At 33.2% G+C, this 22,005-nt stretch overlaps 4 protein-coding genes across 4 annotated transcripts; 3 read left to right on the forward strand and 1 right to left on the reverse strand.

Moving 5' to 3' along the window:
• Window positions 1-1,050: 1,050 nt before the first annotated feature.
• On the reverse strand, window positions 1,051-1,983 carry LOC117921963. Its single transcript, XM_034839911.1, has 2 exons — window positions 1,565-1,983; window positions 1,051-1,382 (listed from the first exon to the last, which is right to left on the reverse strand). Exons 1-2 carry the CDS (start codon window positions 1,889-1,891, stop codon window positions 1,203-1,205), a joined length of 507 nt encoding a protein of 168 aa, XP_034695802.1. The 5' UTR covers window positions 1,892-1,983; the 3' UTR covers window positions 1,051-1,202.
• Window positions 1,984-6,386: 4,403 nt separating this feature from the next.
• On the forward strand, window positions 6,387-14,416 carry LOC117907170 (two-component response regulator ORR21). Its single transcript, XM_034820990.1, has 6 exons — window positions 6,387-6,891; window positions 9,771-9,923; window positions 10,079-10,477; window positions 10,669-10,745; window positions 11,598-12,782; window positions 13,997-14,416. The coding sequence occupies exons 1-5, from the start codon at window positions 6,717-6,719 to the stop codon at window positions 12,780-12,782; spliced, it is 1,989 nt and encodes a 662-aa protein (XP_034676881.1). The 5' UTR covers window positions 6,387-6,716; the 3' UTR covers window positions 13,997-14,416.
• On the forward strand, window positions 8,050-8,629 carry LOC117908853 (60S ribosomal protein L21-1-like). Its single transcript, XM_034823005.1, has one exon. The coding sequence runs from the start codon at window positions 8,225-8,227 to the stop codon at window positions 8,564-8,566; it is 342 nt and encodes a 113-aa protein (XP_034678896.1). The 5' UTR covers window positions 8,050-8,224; the 3' UTR covers window positions 8,567-8,629.
• A 189-nt stretch (window positions 14,417-14,605) lies between the features above and the next one.
• On the forward strand, window positions 14,606-21,828 carry LOC117908017 (SEC14 cytosolic factor). The gene is made up of 7 exons (XM_034821930.1): window positions 14,606-15,345; window positions 16,196-16,591; window positions 16,695-16,950; window positions 18,748-18,784; window positions 19,795-19,912; window positions 21,267-21,377; window positions 21,497-21,828. The coding sequence occupies exons 2-7, from the start codon at window positions 16,520-16,522 to the stop codon at window positions 21,632-21,634; spliced, it is 732 nt and encodes a 243-aa protein (XP_034677821.1). The 5' UTR covers window positions 14,606-15,345; window positions 16,196-16,519; the 3' UTR covers window positions 21,635-21,828.
• The last annotated feature ends 177 nt before the right edge of the window (window positions 21,829-22,005 follow it).

Raw genomic sequence — 22,005 nt, forward strand, 5'->3', positions numbered from 1 at the left:
AACTTATTAACATCAATATATTTTTATTAACTCCTATAATACATTCAAAATAATATTGAAAATTGTTTTATCATAATTATTTCAAACAAAACATTCACAAGAATGAAACAATCATATTTTTTCAAGTGTGGGTGTGACCTTTATCAAGAGAGTAGAGTAGAAGAAACTTTCTCGACCTCTACGTGATACCAATATTTATGATAGGTGGTGCCTTCCTAGATCTTAGCAAACTTTCCTAAAATAAACTCGAATTTTATCACATGTCAAAATGCTATATTCGGTCTTGGACCACCCACCACTTTGACATAACTATGTAATAAAATTCGAGCAATCTTAGGCAACTTTCTGATAAATTAATCTATCCTGGGTTGACTCTGCACATGAATTAAAAAGATATGATAGTTTTCAGGTTACCCAACTTTAAACTTGGCCAACTCAAAGAACAAAACCTGTTGTATAAGTTGTCAATAACACAATTGAATTTACAAATGTGGCTTGATCTACACGAAAGCCTTGCCACTTTCCAAGCCACACCCCTTTTTAAAGGTCTCTATCACTTTTCAAGACACTTGGCTTCCAAACGAGTTTCATCTTATGTTAATTCTTGTCGGTTCGCTTTAATGTCACAATCATATTATTCTTTTGACCGGTAATGAGCCCCTCCACGGTGCATTCCCCATGTGGTCAAGGTTACCTTTGATTAAACAAATTGGATTGTCTTTCTATTTAATAATTGAACTGCATTGTAACAATTTGTGTAGATATTATTTACGAGATTGTGATATTTCACATTGACTAGTAAATGCTAACGTGTGCATGTATGTTGAGCCAAAAAAATAATAAACTTCTTTTTTCTATACGTGTTTTAAGATTGTGATATTAAAATCGATCTTTGTTTCTAAAACAAATTTCTAAGTACGTATTTTGAATGTTCTCATATGAGACATTATATATGTAATGAACTTTTTTTTAAATACGTGTTTTAAAGTTGTAAAATACTTTCATATCTATATAGAGAGAGTATATTCAAATGGTATTAGAATCCGGAGGTGCCAAAAGGAGCTTTTAAACGAGTATCGTGAATGGTTTCGCACGGTACAAAACTAGGGGAAGAAGTATCAGAAAGTTTTAGCCTTTTTACATTGATGTTCCTTCATAGAGGTAGATGATTTCTAAAATGCTGGGAAAGAATGCCTTGTTTCCTAATTGGGTTGGAGACGACTCTTGAAGGCATCCCATGCCAGGCCTTTCTCAATGTATTCTATGTCGGACGGATTGAAAGGCCCTTTGATTCTGTCTATGGACTTGATCACTGCCCTGGCAGGAAGAATGCTTTTTGATGGGTCTGGTGAAGTCCTATAGCTCAAGCATGACGAGAACCCCTAAAATTGCCACATAATCGTAATAATTAGAAACCAATGAAATTATTTTCCACCCTACTTTATGGAATTGTTTCTCTAATTAAGGGATGCCATTTATTTTATACAAAGGCAATTTCCAATCAAACCCCAAAATTTCCAGAATTTACCCAGGAGAAACCCAAATCAAATTTTCCTTAACTCACCTTGAAGATGAGAACTTCCACATCTTGGTCATCCACCATTGCATGCACAAGCAGAGCTTCTCCTCTTGCAGACTGGCTGTATAATTCCAGCATCGCAATCTCAGCGTTGTGCCCATACTCATCTTCTTCTCCTTCATCTTCGTCCTCATATCTCACTCTCCGTCTCGCTCTGCATCGAATGCTCAAAACTTGTTGAGCGCTCAGTTTCGGAGCTCCAATGGCCGAGCACAGATTCAGGGTTGTGCAGGGTGGGGCGTTGTGGTTGGAGGAAACGAGGAAAAGGGACGGGGAGGACAGCTTAGACCATCCTCCTAAATGCTTCAGCATGAGGTTTCTACTTTCTGGTCTTGGCAGTGGGTGCCTTACAGCCTTACAGCCTTAGCCACTCTCTAGGGTCTTACCTCCATTGATGGGGATTGTGGGGACTGTTAGAAGATAAGGTTTGCTGCTAAGTCAGATATATCAATTCGTTATTTTTAATATTAAGGATATGCTTTGTTTATGGAAAGTGGGAAGAAAAAATTGTTATAAAAAAAAATTTATTTTAAATAATATTAAAAAGAGTAAAAACAAAATTAAAGAAAAAAAAAAGGAGAAAATTTGGTAAATGGTTTTATCTTTCATTTAAAAAAGAAAAAAAATGTAAAAAAGGTAGGATGCAAGTGTATCTTTGAAAATTTAGAGTCTTGTTTGGTTGGAGTTTTTAAAAACTCATAATCTCGTTTGATCATTATTTTATGTTTTAAGTTATTAAAATCAAAGTGAAATAAAGAACGATTTTTAGAAAACAAGTAAAAGTTGTTTACACCGATTTTTAAAAACAATATAAAAACATATATACTTTATTATTATTTTTTATATATAATTATTGTTATTTTTTTGTTAGGTAAATTAACTTCAAATTAAACAAGACTTAATGCATTAGATTTGTTAACAAATTTATTAATTTTAAAAAATAATTTAAAACTTAAATAATAAACTTATTAATACAGAAATTTTATGAACAAAAATTAATTTAAAACAACTCTATGTTTTTCTTCTATATAAAATTATTTTTTTCAATTTTTTTTACTAGGCAAATGACCTTCAAATTAAATAAGAGTTAATGTGTTGGATTTATTAACAAGTCTAATAATTTAAAACTCAAATAATAAACTTATTGATACCATAAATTTATGGATAAAAATTGGTTTATAATGACTCTATTATTTTTTTTTTTGCATGTAATTAAACTTTTATAAATTTTTTCACTAAAAAAATGAATTTCAAATCAAGTGACACTTTTTATTGAATTTATTAATGAGTTTAATAATATTTAAAAATAATTTAGAACTAAAAAATAAATCTAATCATTGAAAAAAAATAAGAGAGGAAAATTGATATATCATGAGTCATGACTTTACTATTTATTCTATACACACTACTATTTAAACAAAAAAAAAATCACTAAGTAAAAGAATTTATTAAAAATTTTTAAGTATTAATTTATAATCTATTAAGTTTTACAAATAATTTGCAATAAAAAATCAATCCAATTAATTATAAATTAAATCAAAATATTCTACAATATTATGTATAAAACCGAGTACTAAATGTGTGTATATGTAATAAAAAAAACTTGACTCGTTTGTGTTAAAAAAAGTAAAACTTTATTCATTATTCATTCTACATAAATTATTATTGATAATTAGTATTATTCATTTTTTAACAAAAAAAAAAATGTAAAGATGTTAATATCATTATATTTCTAACATATAATAAAATAATATATTTTCTATTAAAAATATAATTTATGATTTTATTATAATATTATTATTTGTGTTTTACTAAAAACTATTTATTTTTTAATTTATTTGTAATTACAAAATTATGTTTACTTTCAATAAGACTTCAATTTTTAAAAAAACAAGCATAAGAAATCACGGTGAAACAAAAAATTTAAAAAACTTAATTAAAGTACTTATTTGAATTGTATTAAAAATGAATATTAAAATTATTTTTATCTTATAGTAATTTTTGTTTCACTAGAATAAAAAAAATTGTTTCATAATTAAAAAAAATATATTTATATTTAAATCATGCATAATAGTATATTTAATTTTTATTTTTTAATAAGACTTAACTTGAATTTGATTTCATATTATTATAAATTAAGTTTATAAAATTTCTATAAAATAAAAGTAAGACATTGTTTTTAAAAGCAATATAAATTCTTTCATCCAAATAAGTTTTTTATTTTTTGTTTTTAAAAACTATTTTTTTAAACATCTTGCCAATTAAAAAAAATTAAAATTGCTTTTTATTCTCTATTTTGAAAACAATTTTTAAAAATAAATTTTAAAAAACACTACCAAATGGGCCCTTAGAGCCTGGTTGAGAACTATTTTTTAAAATAGTTTTCTATTTTCCAAAATAAAAAACTTAGAGAACTCATTTTACAATTAAAAACTGTTTCTATTTTTCTGTTTTTAAGAGTAGAAAATATAGTGTTTTTAAATATCATCTTTTAATTATTTTTTCACTTATTTTCTAAATGTTGTTTTAAAAAACAATCATACACACATTAGAAGTATTAAAAATAAAACATTATATATATAAATTATTTTTAAAATATATTTAAAAATATTAAAAATAGATTAAAAACATTTTAGATTTTTAAACAGATTTTTGTTCTACAAAATATATAAAATAATTTTCAAAAACTATTTTTTAGAATTATTTTTTACCAAATATGTCCTTAATTTTCTTTAAATATTTTTTTATATAAATAATAAAATAAAATAAATAATTTGCTTCTATTTTCCTTCCCTCTAACTTTTTTTTTAATTAAAATATAGCTTAAAGCATTTTCCCACATTTTTGGCATTTTCATGGAAAAGCAATTCATGAGATTAAGTAATAGTTACATTGTAAATACAATCAAATTTTCTTTTCTGCCGGCCGGAATCTCCTCTTTATGAATTAAATTACTTTATAAAATAAATAAATTATTTTCTTAATATTAATGACATATATTATTTATAAAAGGAAAAATATATAGCTTTTTATGGAATGATCATAACCAATTTCTGTAATGAATATTTTGCGCATTATTTACTATAATAATATCAATAAATATGAGATTATTGGATGCTTAAAGGTCATTTTCAAAATAAAAAAGACAATTATTGTCATGCTAATAATTGATATATATTATGTAATTAGTAAATTTTATGCAACAATCATTTTTAATATGCACCGTGCTTTCTTAGAGGGTTTTTTTTTTTGGAAAAAATAAGTCATTATTACAATCTTTGATGCAAATACTTTATCAAGAATTAATCACAAACATTTTCTATGTATATTTTAAATGTAATGTTGATAATATGAACTCCTTTCAACCGTTTACACCAGTTTTTAAAATTTTAATGATCCTTACACTCTAAACAGATAATATACGTGGTTATAAATATATTGTTATAAATGGTATTAAAATCAACCTCAATATCGAGGTTTGTTTACCCTTATGAGCCTTACAACCCCATGTGATACAACATCGATGAGAATGTTATATCCATATGAGTATAAGTTCTTTTTAATCTTATAAATGTATTTTAAAATATGGTTTATGGGACTCATAATGAATAATATTTATATGATTAAAAGTAGGTTGTGACTTTCCTAAAATAGTCATTATAATGATATATTGAAAAATAATTATTATAAAATAATTGCTCATTTATAATAATTAATTATATTAACGTTTTATTTTTTTAAAACAACCGTTCACATGGAATAATTGCTCGTTAATAGTTAAAAGTTAAAATAGACAACATAATATAAATATTTATTTACTTACAAAAGAAAAAAAATATAACTATTAAAATAATGATCATAAAAGTCATATAAGTTTTTCATTAACTATTTATAAAAATTTATAACAAAAAATTATATTTTGTATTTATTGTTTAAAAGGGTCATTAAAAGCCTGATTTTTTAAATTTAATCAATTATCATATTTTTTTTATGTCATTTGAATAAAAATACCCTCATTATTTTCTTATATAATAACCCTATCTTTTAAAACCCACGTGTAAATATTTGAAATAGTGAAAGACATTTATATTAATTTGAATAAAAATATCCTTATTATTTTCTTATATAATAACTTTGTATTTAAAAACTCACGTTTAAATATTTGAAATGGTAAAAATTATTTATATAAAAAATAAGTTACCTTTTAAATAAAAATGTGGAAAGAGTTACAATTTGAGAATTGTTTCATCCCTTTTAACCAATTAATTCAATTCAAAATAATAAAAAAATACAAAATTTCTTATTATATCAAATATAGCAACTTTGTTTTTTCTTTGAAAAAAAGAGCAATTATTTTCGTCTATATGATATATTAGCAAATGATGGATTTCTATGTAATATGACTTATTTAGTTTCCATAAATAGTCGTTAAAAAGAGTAAATGAGATGAGAAAATGGACATATTTGGAATAAAAAGGTAGGTGTCCTGTAGGGGTATTAATGCACTGATCAAACATAATTATCATGATAAATATGTTATAAAACAATTGAAAATATTTATTTACATACGCACAAAATATATGTTTAAATATGGGCCATTAATTGCAATATTATAGGTTATTAGGGGGCTCGATATAAATACAAAATATTAAAAATAAAAATAAAAAATTGCTTGGAAGACCCAAAAGGGTAAAATGGGGTGAACCTGGGGACTGGGCTTGTGAAGTGGGGAAGGGTTATATAATATTTTATTTAATAATTTTAATAAAAAATTACAGAAAATATAATACAAATAAGGACAGCTTTAATGGAGTTGCCTTCTCTGTCCTGCGTTATCCTTGCCATTTCAAACCCTTTTCCTTTGTTTCTTCCTCCTATTTATCTCTCTCTATCTCTACTCAATCTCTCATCGGCATTCCTCAATCTCCAATTCCCCTAAAGTTTTTATTATTTTATCGTGGATTTTGTGATTCCTGGCGCAGATCTGGGAGGAGACTGCACTGGAAGTTCTGATTTGGTGTAGTATTTGCAGTCTATGGTGAATTTTAGGGTTTGCTGATGCGGATCTGAGCTGTTATGGCGGTAAATTCGGTGTTCAGATCTGGTGAATTGAACGCGTTTTAGAGAGAGGGTAGTGATGGCGGCTTTGCTGAAAGTGCCGCCGCAGTCGTCCGGGGGCACCAACGGGTCGTGCAAGGCCGACGTGGTGGTGTCCGATCAGTTTCCGGCGGGTCTTAGGGTTCTTGTTGTCGATGATGACGTCACTTGTTTGAAGATCCTGGAGCAGATGCTTCGACGGTGCTTGTATCATGGTGAGTCGTCTCGCTTGCTTCACTGGGAATTGTTTTCACTTTTCAGTTGTTCCTTTTAGGGTTTTCGTTCTTTTGAATTTTTTCCGTATTGCTTGAGTTGATGTGATTTTTGAAAGAGGTTTGAATTCGTCTGGTAGTGTAGTGTGACTTGTGGTTACAGTAATTCGAGTTGAGTGGTTTTTATATGTGGACATTTGGAACTTATTACTGATTGTTTAGTTGGTGAATCTCGGTCAATGTTGACAAGATTTACAAAGTCATGTGTTGGGATTTGGCATTTTTGGGTTTCTGTTTTTGGAGTACGCGATACTTGAGTATCAAGACAACATGAAGTCTGACGAATTGGGTTCTCCAAATTCAGTTTGAAGCATGGATAATTGGGGTTGTAACTGAATTGTAGATTGGGGATAGGATAGTCAATCTGAACTTTGCATCTACGCCCTTCTTGACTTGATGTTTTTGTCTACTTGGTAGAGCCTAATTCTTATTGTCTTGATCGCCTTAACGATACAATACGTTCTATGAAGTTTAGCTTCTCTAGTTCTTTTGTTTTTTGTGTCCATTATGCATATTCTTTTACTAAAGCCATGTCACCTAATGATAGGGCATTTTGTTTTGTGCTTTGTAGGAAGTTTGACTTTTATAATCACATGAAAACACCTTCTGTAGACCTTGAGGCAGTTAGCGTCATGAAATTTTTGGGGAGGAGTTAATTACCATCCGTGACTGCAATTTTAAAGCCATGCCTGTTATTTGATTTTATTTGTTATAAAATTGGAAAAGCAGAAATTCTATAAATAACCCTTCCATTTGGGTAGTTTCCCGTTAATTTATCACCATATGTGCTTAGATGTCATTTCAAGCTTTCTCAAAGTGGATTTCAAATAGGCCCAATTGAGTATCTGAGGCCTTGGTTGTGAATTGTGACCTTTAGACGGTGAAGATCTCTTGAAACTAGGGATGCAATGTTAAGCCTTTTGCATTTAATTACACCAGTATTCACATTTGACTTGTGTAGGCAACCTTCAATGCAACTGTCAAATTTGTGCTCATAGCTGTAAATATAAAGTTGATTGTTATCCACTGTTAATTTTGGGAAGCAACTCATGTTCTACAGCTATGGTTAGATAACTTCAATTCCTACCTAGATGGGACTTAACTGGAAAATGGTTTGTCAAATATATTTTCTGGAGTTTTACATTTGAGTGACTGATAGCAGTCAAATATCTACTGTTTCCTCTAGAGCTTCCAGAGATTAGTGGTGATGTAGCGTGTAACCATTAGATGTCAACATTTCAATGTCAATCTGAAAGTTGAAATTGATATAACCCCTATGCCCCACAAGTTCTATCATGGCCGCAATGGCCAGGTTTGGAACGTCACCAAGCGTGCCATAGGCGTTGAAGTCAACAAACAGGTTGGGAATAGGATTATTAGGAAAAGGATCCATGTGCAGGTGGAACATGTTCAGCCATCAAGGTGCATGGAAGAATTTAGACTGACGAAAATTCGGAATGATGAGTTGAAAGCAGAAGCAAAAAAGCGTGGAAAGAAGATCAGCACAAAAAGACAGCCAGAAGGACCCAAGCCTGGTTTCATGGTGGAGGGTGCCACCCTAGAAACAGTCACACCAATCCCATATGATGTGGTGAATGACCTCAAGGGCGGATACTGATTCGTGTCTTGCTTTGAATTAATTTTATGGTTTCCCTTGTTATTAAGAATGTTATGCTACTCTTGAAGGCTGTTTCCTGTTATGCTACTCTGATTTTAGCATATGGTGTGATGATTTCTTGCTTTAGGCCTTTCCTTTTTCCTCTAATTTTTATATCATATAGCATACTGGTCATGACATACATTGCATCAATTTGCTTAATGAGATGGCTTACATGCAGGGATGCTAAAGTTAGGAGAAGGGTTTTTTTGTTCCTTTTATTTGTCCATACGCCACTGGGTGTTTGTGTATACCTCCTGTGTACCGAGCTACAGCTTCTAATACACGTTTTCCCTTTTGCCTATCAAAAAAAAGTTAGCTAGCTTAACAAGTTTGACAGTTGACTTGATATAGTAATCTCCTTGAATGAATTGTGGGTGGGGGAGATGTACATTTCAGTTATATGCTTTTGTGTATTGGTATTTACTTTTTGTTATTCCAGTCTCTTATGTTATGATAAAAGGCTGCTCAATCCTTTTAGAGTAAAGCAATTATGCAGAATTTCCATAGAAGTCTTCTTGACCAATATATGAAGTCCTAGACAAGTAATGATTGAAAATTTTTTTCTTTTCTTTTTCCAGCGATAGAGGATAAAGGAGTTAAACTTAACTTATTGTTTGGTAGTTATTTTTCTTTCTTTTTTTAAAAAACATGGAACTTTTCTCTCTAAAAGTTTCCTGTTCATAACATCATTAATTTTTTACATCATATTTTCTCCTGTTAAGTGATCATTGTATCTGCTGAGATCCTAAGTACCCCTTTATCCTTGGTTGGCTATCTTCTTGGTGCTTTATTTATCCATATTGAAAATAAAATGTATGGGCCCTTGAGGCTTGGCTCAAGTGGTAAAGGGATGGGGAGGATTTGCGGGAGGTTCTAGGTTCAAGTCCCAATGGGGACAAAAATTTACCTATTAAAAAGAAAAATGTATGGAAAACCTTTTGTTTTGAGGAAAAGCATAGTGGGAATATTGTATCATATTGTGGCTTGCTTCAGAATGTTTTGAGGAAAAGCATAGTTGTGGGAATATTGTATCATATATTTGATATTTGATATATTTATTTGGGGTTTTAGCAGTATCTCATCTATCATAAAAAAAAGTCAGATATGTTAACTTTTGTTATATTCTTTTGGGTTTTTGACCCAAAATTCTCTTTGGTTGCAGTTACAACTTGCTCCCAGGCCACTATTGCTTTAAATATACTTCGGGAGAAGAAAGGTTGTTTTGATATTGTGCTGAGTGATGTTCATATGCCTGATATGGATGGCTATAAACTTCTTGAACATGTTGGGCTGGAAATGGACCTCCCTGTTATTAGTGAGTAGTATTTTTTCTGTTTGGTACACCCATTTTTATGGCATTGTTAATGTATTTTCTGTTTGCCAATAAAAAAAAAAGTGAGTAGTGTTTTTCAGCTGGTAAAGTTAAATTAAGTATTGTTTCTATTAACTAACTTGGAAATTATTCCTTAGTGATGTCTGCTGATGGAAGAACAAGTGCTGTGATGAGAGGAATTCGACATGGGGCTTGTGATTATTTGATTAAGCCTATTCGTGAGGAAGAGCTCAAGAATATATGGCAACATGTTGTTCGGAAAAAGTGGAACGAAAATAAAGAACATGAACATTCAGGTAGCTTAGAAGATAATGATCGGCATAAGCGAGGAGGTGAAGATGCTGAATATGCTTCTTCTGTTAATGATGGAGCAGAAGGAATATTGAAGGGTCAGAAAAAGAGGAGGGATTCTAAGGATGAAGATGATGGCGAATTGGAAAATGAAGATCCATCTACATCAAAGAAACCACGTGTGGTGTGGTCAGTGGAACTCCATCAACAATTTGTCAGTGCTGTAAACCAACTAGGAATTGATAGTATGACCCTACCTATTTATTTCTCGTATTTTTTTTAAAAATTTCTAATCAATTTTAGTTTTTTATATTAAAAAGTATTATTGAGGGATTAAGGACTGTTCTAGTTCTGTGTGAAGGTAATTTTCATCTGTTGAAAGATCAATGCTTTTTTCTGTTAATTGCTGATCCAGACTTTTCTGCTCCCATTTCAGAGGCTGTACCAAAGAGAATTCTTGAATTAATGAATGTTCCGGGGTTAACTAGAGAAAATGTAGCAAGCCATTTGCAGGTTAGTCTTCCCTATGCATGAATATTTTTTGGTTGCAAGTGCTTGATTGTTTTTTCAGTTGTATGTTTAATTTGTAGTTTTTTTCTTATCTGATAAAATAAACAAGAACATTGGGTTAGCAATGTCTAATGAATAAGCAGGATGAGATATTCCCTTCATGGAAAGAAGCCCAAAAGATAAAACAAGTATGCAACTCTGAACTTCTTAAACCACAAAAAAAATAAGAAACATGGAGCAAAAGACAAACTAGAAGCAATGGTATGTGGTAAATTGGTATAGTAGGTGCTATATGGTTAAACTATTGGCTCAGAACGGTTCTTTGTTTTTCAAAACAAGAAAACACTTTTAGCAACCAGAAAACTGTGTTTTTGTTCATTTTTAGAGAACATGTTTTAATTGTTTTAATTTGTTTCCACTTGTTTTTTGAAGGTTATTTCAATATATAATTATACTAATATGTAGAATGATTAAATATAAAGCATTAGATATACAAATTATTTTTAAAACATATTTAAAAATATTATAAACGGGTTAAAAACATTTCACGTTCCCAAATAGATTTTTGTTTTACGGAACATCAAAAAACAGTTTTTTAAAACTAATTTTTTTAGAATTGTTTTTAAAAATAGTTATCAAACAAGACCTTAGTTACTGCCTTACAACCCTTGAAATAACTAAGCGGTTGACTAGAGTGAGGTGATGTAGAAAGCATTAGTTTTTTAAACTCATTTGTGATATGCCATGCATTGAATGATCCATGACATTTGGTTATATGCAAGTCTGAGAACAAAGTATAGATTCAACTTATTCTGCTCTCACAATATCTTTACATTTGTAAATTTCAATTGGCAGAAATTCAGACTATATTTAAAGAGATTAAGTGGAGTAGCACAACAGCAAGGCGGAATTCCTAATTCTTTCTGTGGTCCAGTAGAACCAAATGTGAAACTGGGTTCGCTTGGAAGGTTTGATATTCAAGCTTTGGCTGCCTCAGGCCAAATTCCTCCACAAACATTGGCAGCCCTGCAAGCTGAGCTTTTAGGTCGACCAACAAGCAACTTAGTGTTGCCAGCGATGGACCAACCAGCTCTTCTACAAGCCTCTCTACAGGGACCCAAGTGTATCCCTGTTGAACATGGTGTGGCATTTGGTCAACCTTTGGTAAAATGCCAGACAAACATTTCCAAGCATTTTCCACCCACCGTTGTATCTACTGAGGATGTTCCTTCAGGGTTTGGAGCATGGCCATCTAATAGCCTTGGTACGGTGGGAACTAGTGGTTCTCTTGGAGGATTGAGTGCTCAGAATAATAACATTCTGATGGATATGTTGCATCAGCAGCAGCAGCATCAACAGCAACAACAACAGCAGGCTGTGATACCAGAGCCCAGTCGTTCAATTAATGTGCAGCCTTCCTGCCTTGTGGTGCCGTCTCGCACTTCAGCTAGTTTTCAGGCAGGAAATAGTCCTGCTTCGGTTAATCAGAACTGCAATTTTAACAGAAATGCTGTTATTGATTACAGTCTTCTGACACCTCAGTCAAACAATTCCTCATTGAGTGTTGGACAAATCTCAGATGGGGATCTAAAAAATACAACTGTTCTTGGTGGGTTTTCAGCCCCAGGTTCCATTTCTCCATCAGTGTCATCTTGCTCAGTAAATGCTGGCAATAGCACCACTCGGCCAGTTCAGAATTCAACTGTAACCTTTGCTGCTCCCAGACAGTTGCCTGGGGTTGTATCTAATATTTGCGATATCCAGGGCTCTTATGGGGCTAGGTCAGGTGAAGTTCTGGATCAAGGACTGCTTAGGAATCTTGGATTTGTTGGTAAAGGAACATCCATTCCAAGCCGATTTGCTGTTGATGAACCTGAATCACCAATAAGCAACTTGAATAATGGAAAGGTCTATGGGGAGAATGAAGGAAACAGAGTGAAGCAGGAGCCAAATCTTGATTATATGGAGAATGCTAGAGTGGGTGTCCCTATGTTACCACATTTTACCCCAAATGATCTAATGAGTGTTTTCTCAGATTAGGTAAATTTGTTGCTTGGTACTGCAAAATTTTCTTTATAGGCATGTGCTCCAGAAGTTATTCTATCCTTTTCTCGTAGGTCACTTTTCTTTTTTCCTTTTTGTCTACTTCGGTGCTTGTTTCATAAACTGAATCAAATGTGATACACCAGCAACCAAACTCGTTTTCCATGGTAATCTTAGACAATGTTAAACTTTACATGGTTTTCACCTGCGGTGAAGGACCATAACATGGTGAGATCATTGCATGTGTTTTATTGTCATTGTTTTTATCATCTTTTTACATAGACAATTGTTTGGCAATTCAAATAATTGCTTGTGTTATGTATTGAGTTATTTTTCATAGGCATTTGCCCTGACATTGTTCTTTATTTGTTTAATTATTTATTGATTAGCAATTATGCTGCTGTGTCCTTTTCTTTTCCTTTGTTTAGATTAGACAAGAGTGAAACAGGCACACATGCATGCACTTGTGCCCATACACAAAATTAGCAGTAATAGAGGTAGTGTTATCATGGGAGTTAGTGATTTAGTGTGGAGGATGGTGGTAGTGTTGGGTGGCAGTGATGGTATATAGATAAGGCTTGTAACAATTATTGTGAAATAATTTTAGAAAATTTATACATTAGATTTTACTTGAATTCCTGTTCCACCCATCTATTGTTTTGGATGTAGTATGCATATTTTAGAGAAGTGATATTATCCAAGAGAAGCTGTAGCCTGTCCTTAAAGTTTACAACTCCTTTTATATCATTGTTCAGAATCCTTTTGGACAATACTGCCATAGGTATCAGCTCTACTGTCACTAGAGTTCAAAGAATGGTCTTGATGTGCTCACCATGACCTTGATATTTAAAAAATCTTGAGGTAACTAGGCATGAACTCATTTATGGACCACCCCAGAAAATCTGCCATAATCCAGGATGGTTCTGACGACTGTGTGCATGCATATGGCATCATCTGTATATTCATTGAATCCTGTGTTTGAAACCTCTTAGTTTCATCTTTATGTGTTATGATGAGGGCTTGTGTTTTCCTTTATACATTTGTATGATTTAAGATAAAATGAAAACGAAATGTAACACTGAGAGGAAAAGTTGTCCTCAAAATGTAACTGTACCACTAAACTACCAGTGTTGTGATATATAGTGGAAACAAACATTATCCTAATTTTTTTTTTTATTCTTGTGACTGATTTCATTTTTTACTTGTGGCAGGCTTGAATTGCATGATAAGCAGAAGGCTTTGATTCCCTAGGATGATACAGATTGTTTCTTGTGACCATGTGTTGAGAAGATATTCCAGTTGAATTCTGTGTATTAGTTTTACTTCAGGCGCAAATTCTCAGTGCCTGCTCCAAACTCAGGTGCAGGAGCTAAGAACCTAAATAGTCAGTATCCTCCATTCTGAAAGGCGAGAATTGAAAGATGAATTTCCTTTGTTATGATAGTCTCTGGACAGTGCTTGGGTAGGTTCTACATACATCCCAGTCAAGTATTGTTACCTTTAACTAGTTCGTAGGAAAATAAGTTGTCAAAGACTCCAGCCGCTTGAAAATGGTGTCCGACATGAAGGCGTTTTGCCAATGTAACTGAGTAGTTATATGGGTTATTGATGTCGAAATGCTCATTTTTTTAGTTCTCATCCATCATTAATTCGGAAAATTAAGCAGTGGGTTGTAATAGTTAGGTTACTGCCATTTCCATTTTATCATAATTGATTTTCAGCTACCATGACAATGAAGTCTGAACCATTAAAAGAATAGCAGAGGAGTTGACCTCCCCCCTTCTTCGGGTTTGGTTCCCCTTTGTCTGTCAAATCCAACAAAGGGAGATCTTGATATTAGGAAAATTGTGTCGGAGGGCTTTGGTGAGATGATTTGACTTTGATAAAAGGATTATGATGACCCTGTTGAAAACCATGCTCGAAAGAATGATGAGATTTGATTCAAATTCCCATTTGGATGAGACACAAGAGAGCCGCTGGCCCGCTGCAACGTGTGGTTAATGATGATCTGGTATGGAACATGGCAGTCATGGTGTCCTTGACACCTTGTAGATTGGGGGGTGGAGAAAAAGATGCTGGCAACCAGGAATGGGGACTGCATAGTTGCTCTGGACCACTTGGTGGTGGTATGGTGGAGGGTGAGTGTGGGGTTGTCCTTTGAGGTCTCTAATGAATGATAGTGGATGCTTGTAATGTAATGATGGCAGATGGCTGTAGGGGAGCTTGATGGCAGCAAGGTTGTGTCAGTGCAGAGTGGTGGCATTGATAGAATCCATAGATAGTGTTGGTCTGAAGGATATGAAAAAGTTCTTTCGGGAGGAGATTGAGGTCGATCAGTTGAAGGTGATTGTAGCAGTGGGTAGAAGGGTCCTGCAATGATGGTTGGAGATGATAGCGATTGCACTTAAAGTGAGTGGGCAATGATAGGTTTGAGCGGCATAGGTTATGCTGTTGGAACCATTCTAAGATGCTTACTGCAGCGGGGGCCGATCTGACTGTCACGTTGGAAGAGGAGGGAGAATAAAGAAAAGGATTCATTCTTAAACAGATTCTCGAATGGGTGAGTACAAAGGAAAAACAAGTAAAATTGACCTTTTGGTGTACTCGACTTTATTCCTCCTTTCCCCTTTATATTCTACCATATCATTAACTAAAATCAAAGTTCAGTTTTCTTCCAAACAAAATCTTTGTCCTTGAATTTTTATTCACAGTTTCTAGGTTCTCTTTGCAAATAGGAAAATATTTTTTTTCTTATTTTTTGTTTGTTAAGTAGGAAAATATCATGTTATCATTTGATACCATCTTAGAAGATGCAATCTGGGTCATTCTGAATCCCGAAATGCAATCCAGTGGAAAAAATAAAAAATAAAATCCCAATTTTAAGAAATAAGAGAAAAAAAGGACAAAACAAAATATTTTTCAATCATATTGGAAATTTTCTTGATAACAACCTTATTGATATATATGGTAAATTTATTTGTCATCCATATTGTCCAAATTGAGTGAGTATAATTTTCTTTAAAGTAAAAAATTATCCAAATTTTTTAAAAATAAATTCGGTTTTAATTTGTGTAAGAAATTGGGTTTTAGTATTGTAATAAAGTTAAAAGTTGAAAAAAGAAAAGAAATTTTTCATTAAGATAAAAGCAACAAAAATGTACTTTTCTATTAAACTAAATTTTTCTGAAAAATTTAATAAATTTTAAAAAATAGAAAACTATTAAAATAATTTAAGTTTAAAAACAAGTTGCTTTCGAGATATTAAAGAAAAAAAAAACAACAAAAAAAAACTGTCAACGTGAAACTATTAAAATATATTTTTTTCTATTCAATAAAAAAATAAACACTATATTAGTATTTCTTATCGTCTTAATTATTTGGCATTCAATAAAAGTTGGGCTTCTCTGTAGGTGACTGGGCCAGAATTATCATAACAGATTCACAACGAGGTGGTCTGAAGATTGGCCCAATCCTAACTACTGCATTTTACATCAACCAACCATCTTTCACCACGTCACTGCTGGAGTCCCGGCCCCCGCTGTTCCGTTTCGTCAACGCACTTCTCCACATGGTTTATGCCTTCAATTGAATCAATTCATCACTCACTCTCTTTCTTCTGAAATCAATTTGACTGAAACCATCTCGATTGGCTATCTGAAACTCTCCCAATTTCAATACAAAAATCATCTTCATTGACCTCAAATCAAGCCAAACAAACATCTCCACGGTCCCCAATGGAGCCAATTAATGACAGTGCACTGACCCAGATGAGGAAATCAGTTCAGAAACTGGGGTCCTCCACAGAGGTAAACTTTCTCTTTGCGGTTTTGTTTTTCCTCGTACTGTTGTGTTTAAATGTTCGACCCAGACGCAACGGCAGTTCTTTATTTCATCTGTTCCTCTTTGCAGAAGTACGGAGACCCAACACTCATGAGGTTCTTAATTGCGAGGTCAATGGACTCAGAAAAAGCAGCCAAGATGTTTGTACAGTGGCAGAAATGGAGAGCTGCATTGGTCCCAGATGGGTTCGTTCCCGAATCTGAAATACGGGAAGAGTTGGAAACGCGGAAAATTTATTTGCAGGGTCTATCCAAGAATGGTTACCCAGTTATGATCGTAAAAGCATGCAAGCATTTTCCCTCTAAGGATCATCTCCAATTCAAAAGTAATTATCCAATCATTCAATGATTGCTCATTTTTTTTAAGTCTTTTATTAGTTTATAATTATAATTCATGTAATCTCCCATTCAAGAATGTTTAAGTTAGTTTCTTTCATTGCTCTACTTTTTTCTGTTACGGGTTTGATTTCTTTATGATTGATTTGATAGGGTTTTCCTACTTTTGCTTCTGATAAGCTAGAGTCTCTTTTATATGGTGTAGATCACTTTTGATCTTGTTCTGTGCATGGGCCATCTCATGGATGTGCCATAAGAGCCAGTTTCAATGCAACAATCCATTCGAAATGGACAGCTTGGACACTATCACTTGGTTTGGTGTCCTAAACTCATGGGGCCATACAATGGTTTCTAGGGAGTTGGCTCTCCTTTATTGAACCAATTTCACTTAGGGTTTTTTGGTTTTTATAAGCTCTAGTGATATACTGCCAAAAGGCAATGATACTTTTGTGGTTGCAATCATGGAAGTCATCGATGCCTTTCTCCAAAGATAATGTTGTTATTATAATTATTGTAATAAGAAGGGCCAGGAACTTTGAACCCATTAAAAAAAATGATGGGTTCAGGGCCACGGATGAAGAACCTCTTATGCAAAGTTGGGAAACAGTAGCCATGCTGACACAGAGCATGACAAGGGATGGACCAATTATTTGTGGGTTGTTTGGTCACCTAGCTATTTTTTTTTAACTAAGTTGGACCGGGCATGGGTAGTTCACCATGTGCCATGCATGTGCTCTTTGTTCTTTTACATGATTTCACATGTTCTATTGATTGATTGATTTACTTTTGTGACAAAGCAACGCAATTTTATTTATTTATTAGAAGATAGCATTAATTCAATCTGAACTTTGTCGTTTAGCATTTTTTTTTTCTTTTGAAATTTCAATGCGCATTTAGAATCCGTATACGCAACTTTTTCTTTTTCTCTTTCTTTTTTTTGTGGATTCGGTGGTTGCGAAGTCAATGATTCTGTGAAGGTCTTTTTTACAACAGTTTTGGCCTTGAAAATTTTGCATTTTTCATTGTTCAAGAGCTTTGATTTACTTTGTTTAGACTTTAGTGTATTGCCTTCAATAATCAGTCTTCTGTTTCTCCATATCTTATTGCTAACAACTTATCATAGTGTCAGATCATCTAAATGTGTAGTCTTGACAATATTCAAACTCCTCCACATATAAGGTGAGAGCTGAAGTGCAAAGAACCTAGTTGTAGATGTCCTGTTGCAACTATTCAGGCTGTGCTTCCCATGCCTGGATAAGTTTGGGAAGTTGGTTACCAATTTTGGCAGTATGTAAGAAATGAAACCTGCTATAATATCTAGGTTATTTATTTATTTATTTATAAAAATCTCTTTGTAATTCTTTTTGTATGTCCTCTTCTTGGGCAAAATAACTCCCAAGGATAATCTGTGTGGCACCAAGTCATAACACATGTAAAAGGATTCTTATCTACTAGGTTTACATTTTGTTTCCTCTGGATAAGATGTTATGTTCTGGAAAAAGACTCCTCTGGTTTCTTTGTCATAATAAATATGTATTGCATGTTTTAGTAAGTTATGCTAGAGCTGCTCTTGGATTAGACTACATCCAAAAGTATATCAATTGGATGGTGGTGGGTTGGTAGGTTGTATCTCCAAAGTGCATTGTTTGTTAATTGGTGAATCCATCCTCACATGGTGTGTAACTGGCATGCGATATGCTGTGTAGTGTATGAATAATTAAAAATCTATGCAAACAGGAAAGAGAAATGAAAATAGATATTTGACTCTTTTTTGCTTTTTGGTTCAGAATTTGTGGCTCATCTGCTGGACAAAACAATTGCAAGGTACATATACTGAAATGCCTTTAGATATCTGCTTGATAGTTATGTGCAATTTTGGGAATCTTAAAGGTATGATGTAAGTCTGCTAGCAAGATTGTGATTGTTTGAAGCTGTACCTGTTAGCCATTTGGAGCTGTTGTCACCAATGGTAAATTTATTAAAGCTATGGTAACATGATAGAAAAAAATTCCATGTTCATAATAACCGTTCCCTAGAAGGTTATTTTCAGATTATAAAGGGAGTGGGGGAAGTCCATGTTGCAAAGTACTTGAATGACAGGAGTTGGGAATAGATGTTCGATGGGAGATTTCTATATATGTATATATATTGCATTGTAAATTATCAAAAGGATGTGAGAAGATGATCAACTTAATAGTTTCAGAATCTGAAAACCTGAAAAGAGGAATCATCCATCAACTTGATGGTAACTAATTAGTATGTTGGGGTGTGTTTGTGCACAGTGTTTGAGGAGAGAGAGAGAGAGAGAGAGAGAGAGAGAAAGTAATTGTGGATAGTTGTATATACGCCATATCTTTGGCTGTTTAAAACGGTCATTTGTTACTTATTATTTATGAACTTTCATTATTTGTTATATATGACTTAGGAATAATTAAATTAATAGTTAGTGAGTGCATGTTATTTATTAGATATATCCTGGTATACATACTTTGTGTGTGTGTGTGTGTTATGTATGTATGTGTCATTGTTCTGAACCCTTTCTCCCTCTCTGTCCTGTAATATTTCTTGATACCCTTTTGTCCTCTGATTAGAACTTAAAACTGTGGCTTGGGGAAATCCAAGGAAGATGGAAGTTTTCTCATCCAAGGGTTTGTCTATTTTCAACTATCATGAAATCCTGTCTCCAAATATAGCTACCAGTTCATTGAATTTGGTTATCATCAAAGTGGGTTTATTACTTGATGCAGTTTCATTATTGCTCTTTTCATTTTAGTTCTCCTGAAGAGAATTGTGGATTTTTATTTCATTTGGTATTTTTTTGGGTCTCCTTTCAGTTCTTTTAAAGGAAGAGAAATAGGGAATGAGAAGTTGATTGGCATTCTTGATCTACAACAAATTACATTCAAAAATGTTGATGCTCGTGGACTAATCACTGGTTTTCAATTTTTACAGGTAAATCTCTCTCTCTCTCTCTCTCATTTTTTCAAATAAGGGATTTTAGTGTATGGGACATAAGCTGTAGAGAACAAGGGCAGGCCTTGAGAAAGTAGAGAACAAAAAGTTGATGATAGCTCACAGTTCATGTAATTTTTGGAGGTTTATCCTATGGACATGTATGTAGAGGGGATGCTACTTGGTTGATGTCTTTATAAAATGAATTTTATGCTTATTTTAAAAGAGAAACATAATGCAGCTAACTATAATTTTGGGGTTGCTCAAATGAACCTTCAATATTGCAAATACATATTGTCACCAAACCTGATCTCCATATGAAAATACAAGTGGGTTAGAAGCCATAGTAATTATTTAGGCCACAATTATTTTGTTCCTCTTTTGACTTTCAAATTCCAAATGCTACTTTAGCCTTTCAGCATGTCTCCAATTACTATTTCCCAAAGATGACTTTCTAATACGTATGTGGAATAGATAGATGGATAGGAAATAGTCTAAAAGCTCAAATTGCTAATTTGTTTGAATTAAAGACAATGAGATGTTTTACCAGTGTGATGAGTTTGTAGGTATGACAATGCCATAATCCTAGATTAGGTGGCGAGATTTGGCGTACCACCTGCTTTAGGGTTGGATCTTCACAATTACTACACCTGCCTTGGGCCTTTCCTTGCTTGGGCTTAGGTTTCACCTTGTTAAGCCAAACATGGGGTAATCTCCCTGTCTTTCTAGTAAAACTGTGTTCCCCTCATGTATGTCCTTCCACAGAGGCTTGTACCATAATACTGGCCTGAAAGCATTTAGGGCTTTATTTCCCTTGTTAACTTGAGCTTTCCTTGTGGTGTTCTGCATCAGTTTCAACATTCCTCTAAGATTTTTATGGCATTGTACGAGTTTTGCTTGTGTAATTAAAACTCCATCAAATTCTAATTGATCAATCTGAATTTGTTAAGCTCCATTCTTGATCTAGTGCACAAGTCTTAAGGGTTTTATTATGAAAACAGTTAAGTTACCATCATGAGCAAAACTCCAGTAAAAGTTGCATAGTTTGGAAGAGTACCAAGTCCAGGGAGATGGGAAAAATTCATCCTCTAAGAGCAAGGTTACAAACCTTCCTCACTGTAACTCTGTCAAAAACCAAGACTATGATTTTTCCATAACCCTAGTCAAGGATCCAAAAAATTTGCGAAAATGCTCTTAGAATTACTATAACTTATTTGTAATATTGCTCCTGAGCCTGGGGTGAGGTGGGAAAATGGAGGGGTTCTTGGCTCAATTCCATTGTATGTTAAAGAAAATTACTTATCATAGAATTTATTTCGCCTATGTTTTCATTACTGTTGAAATTCCCATGCAGTCTTACTATCCAGAGCGCTTAGCAAGATGTTTCATTTTAAACATGCCGGGCTTCTTTGTGAGTGTTTGGAGGATGGTTTCTTACTTCCTTGAGAAGGCAACCCTGGAGAAGGTATGCTCTTAACTTCTAACCTCCTTGATCACGCTTCATATGGACTCATGGATCCAGCAAATATCGGTGTCCGTCTGGTCAATGGCTATGCTCTTTAGACTAACTTTGTGATAATACAGATTGTGATAGTGAGCAATGAGGCTGAAAGAAGGGATTTTATCAAGGAAATCGGTGAAGAAGCACTACCAGAAGAGTATGGTGGACGATCAAACCTCATTGCTCTTCAAGATGTGACACTTAGCCCATTAGAGGATTGACTGCTGCTACAATCCAGACTGATAAAAACATGATATACTAATGATCCTTGTTCCCTACTTCACTGCATTGTGGCCAGAAACATTAGTAATATTCTTGGGTCATGATTTTTCTGAAACAGTGGTCTATTTATACATTGTCAAATCTCTTCTTCCTCTTCATTTACGCATATAACATTTGCCTACATTTACGTATAGAACATATGCCTACAGGATTTATGTTTCTCATAAATATGGTGTGGTCGTGTTTTTTGGTTTTTTTTTTTTTAAATCTTTTCCTACTCAATTGGATGTTGATGCTTCAACCGACCATCCATTTTTAATTTATTTCAATTTTCATGTTTGTGGGGCATTAAAAATAGCTGGACAATATT

The sequence above is a fragment of the Vitis riparia genome, chromosome 1 (assembly GCF_004353265.1).
Source record: "Vitis riparia cultivar Riparia Gloire de Montpellier isolate 1030 chromosome 1, EGFV_Vit.rip_1.0, whole genome shotgun sequence".
Classification (NCBI taxonomy): Eukaryota; Viridiplantae; Streptophyta; class Magnoliopsida; order Vitales; family Vitaceae; genus Vitis; species Vitis riparia.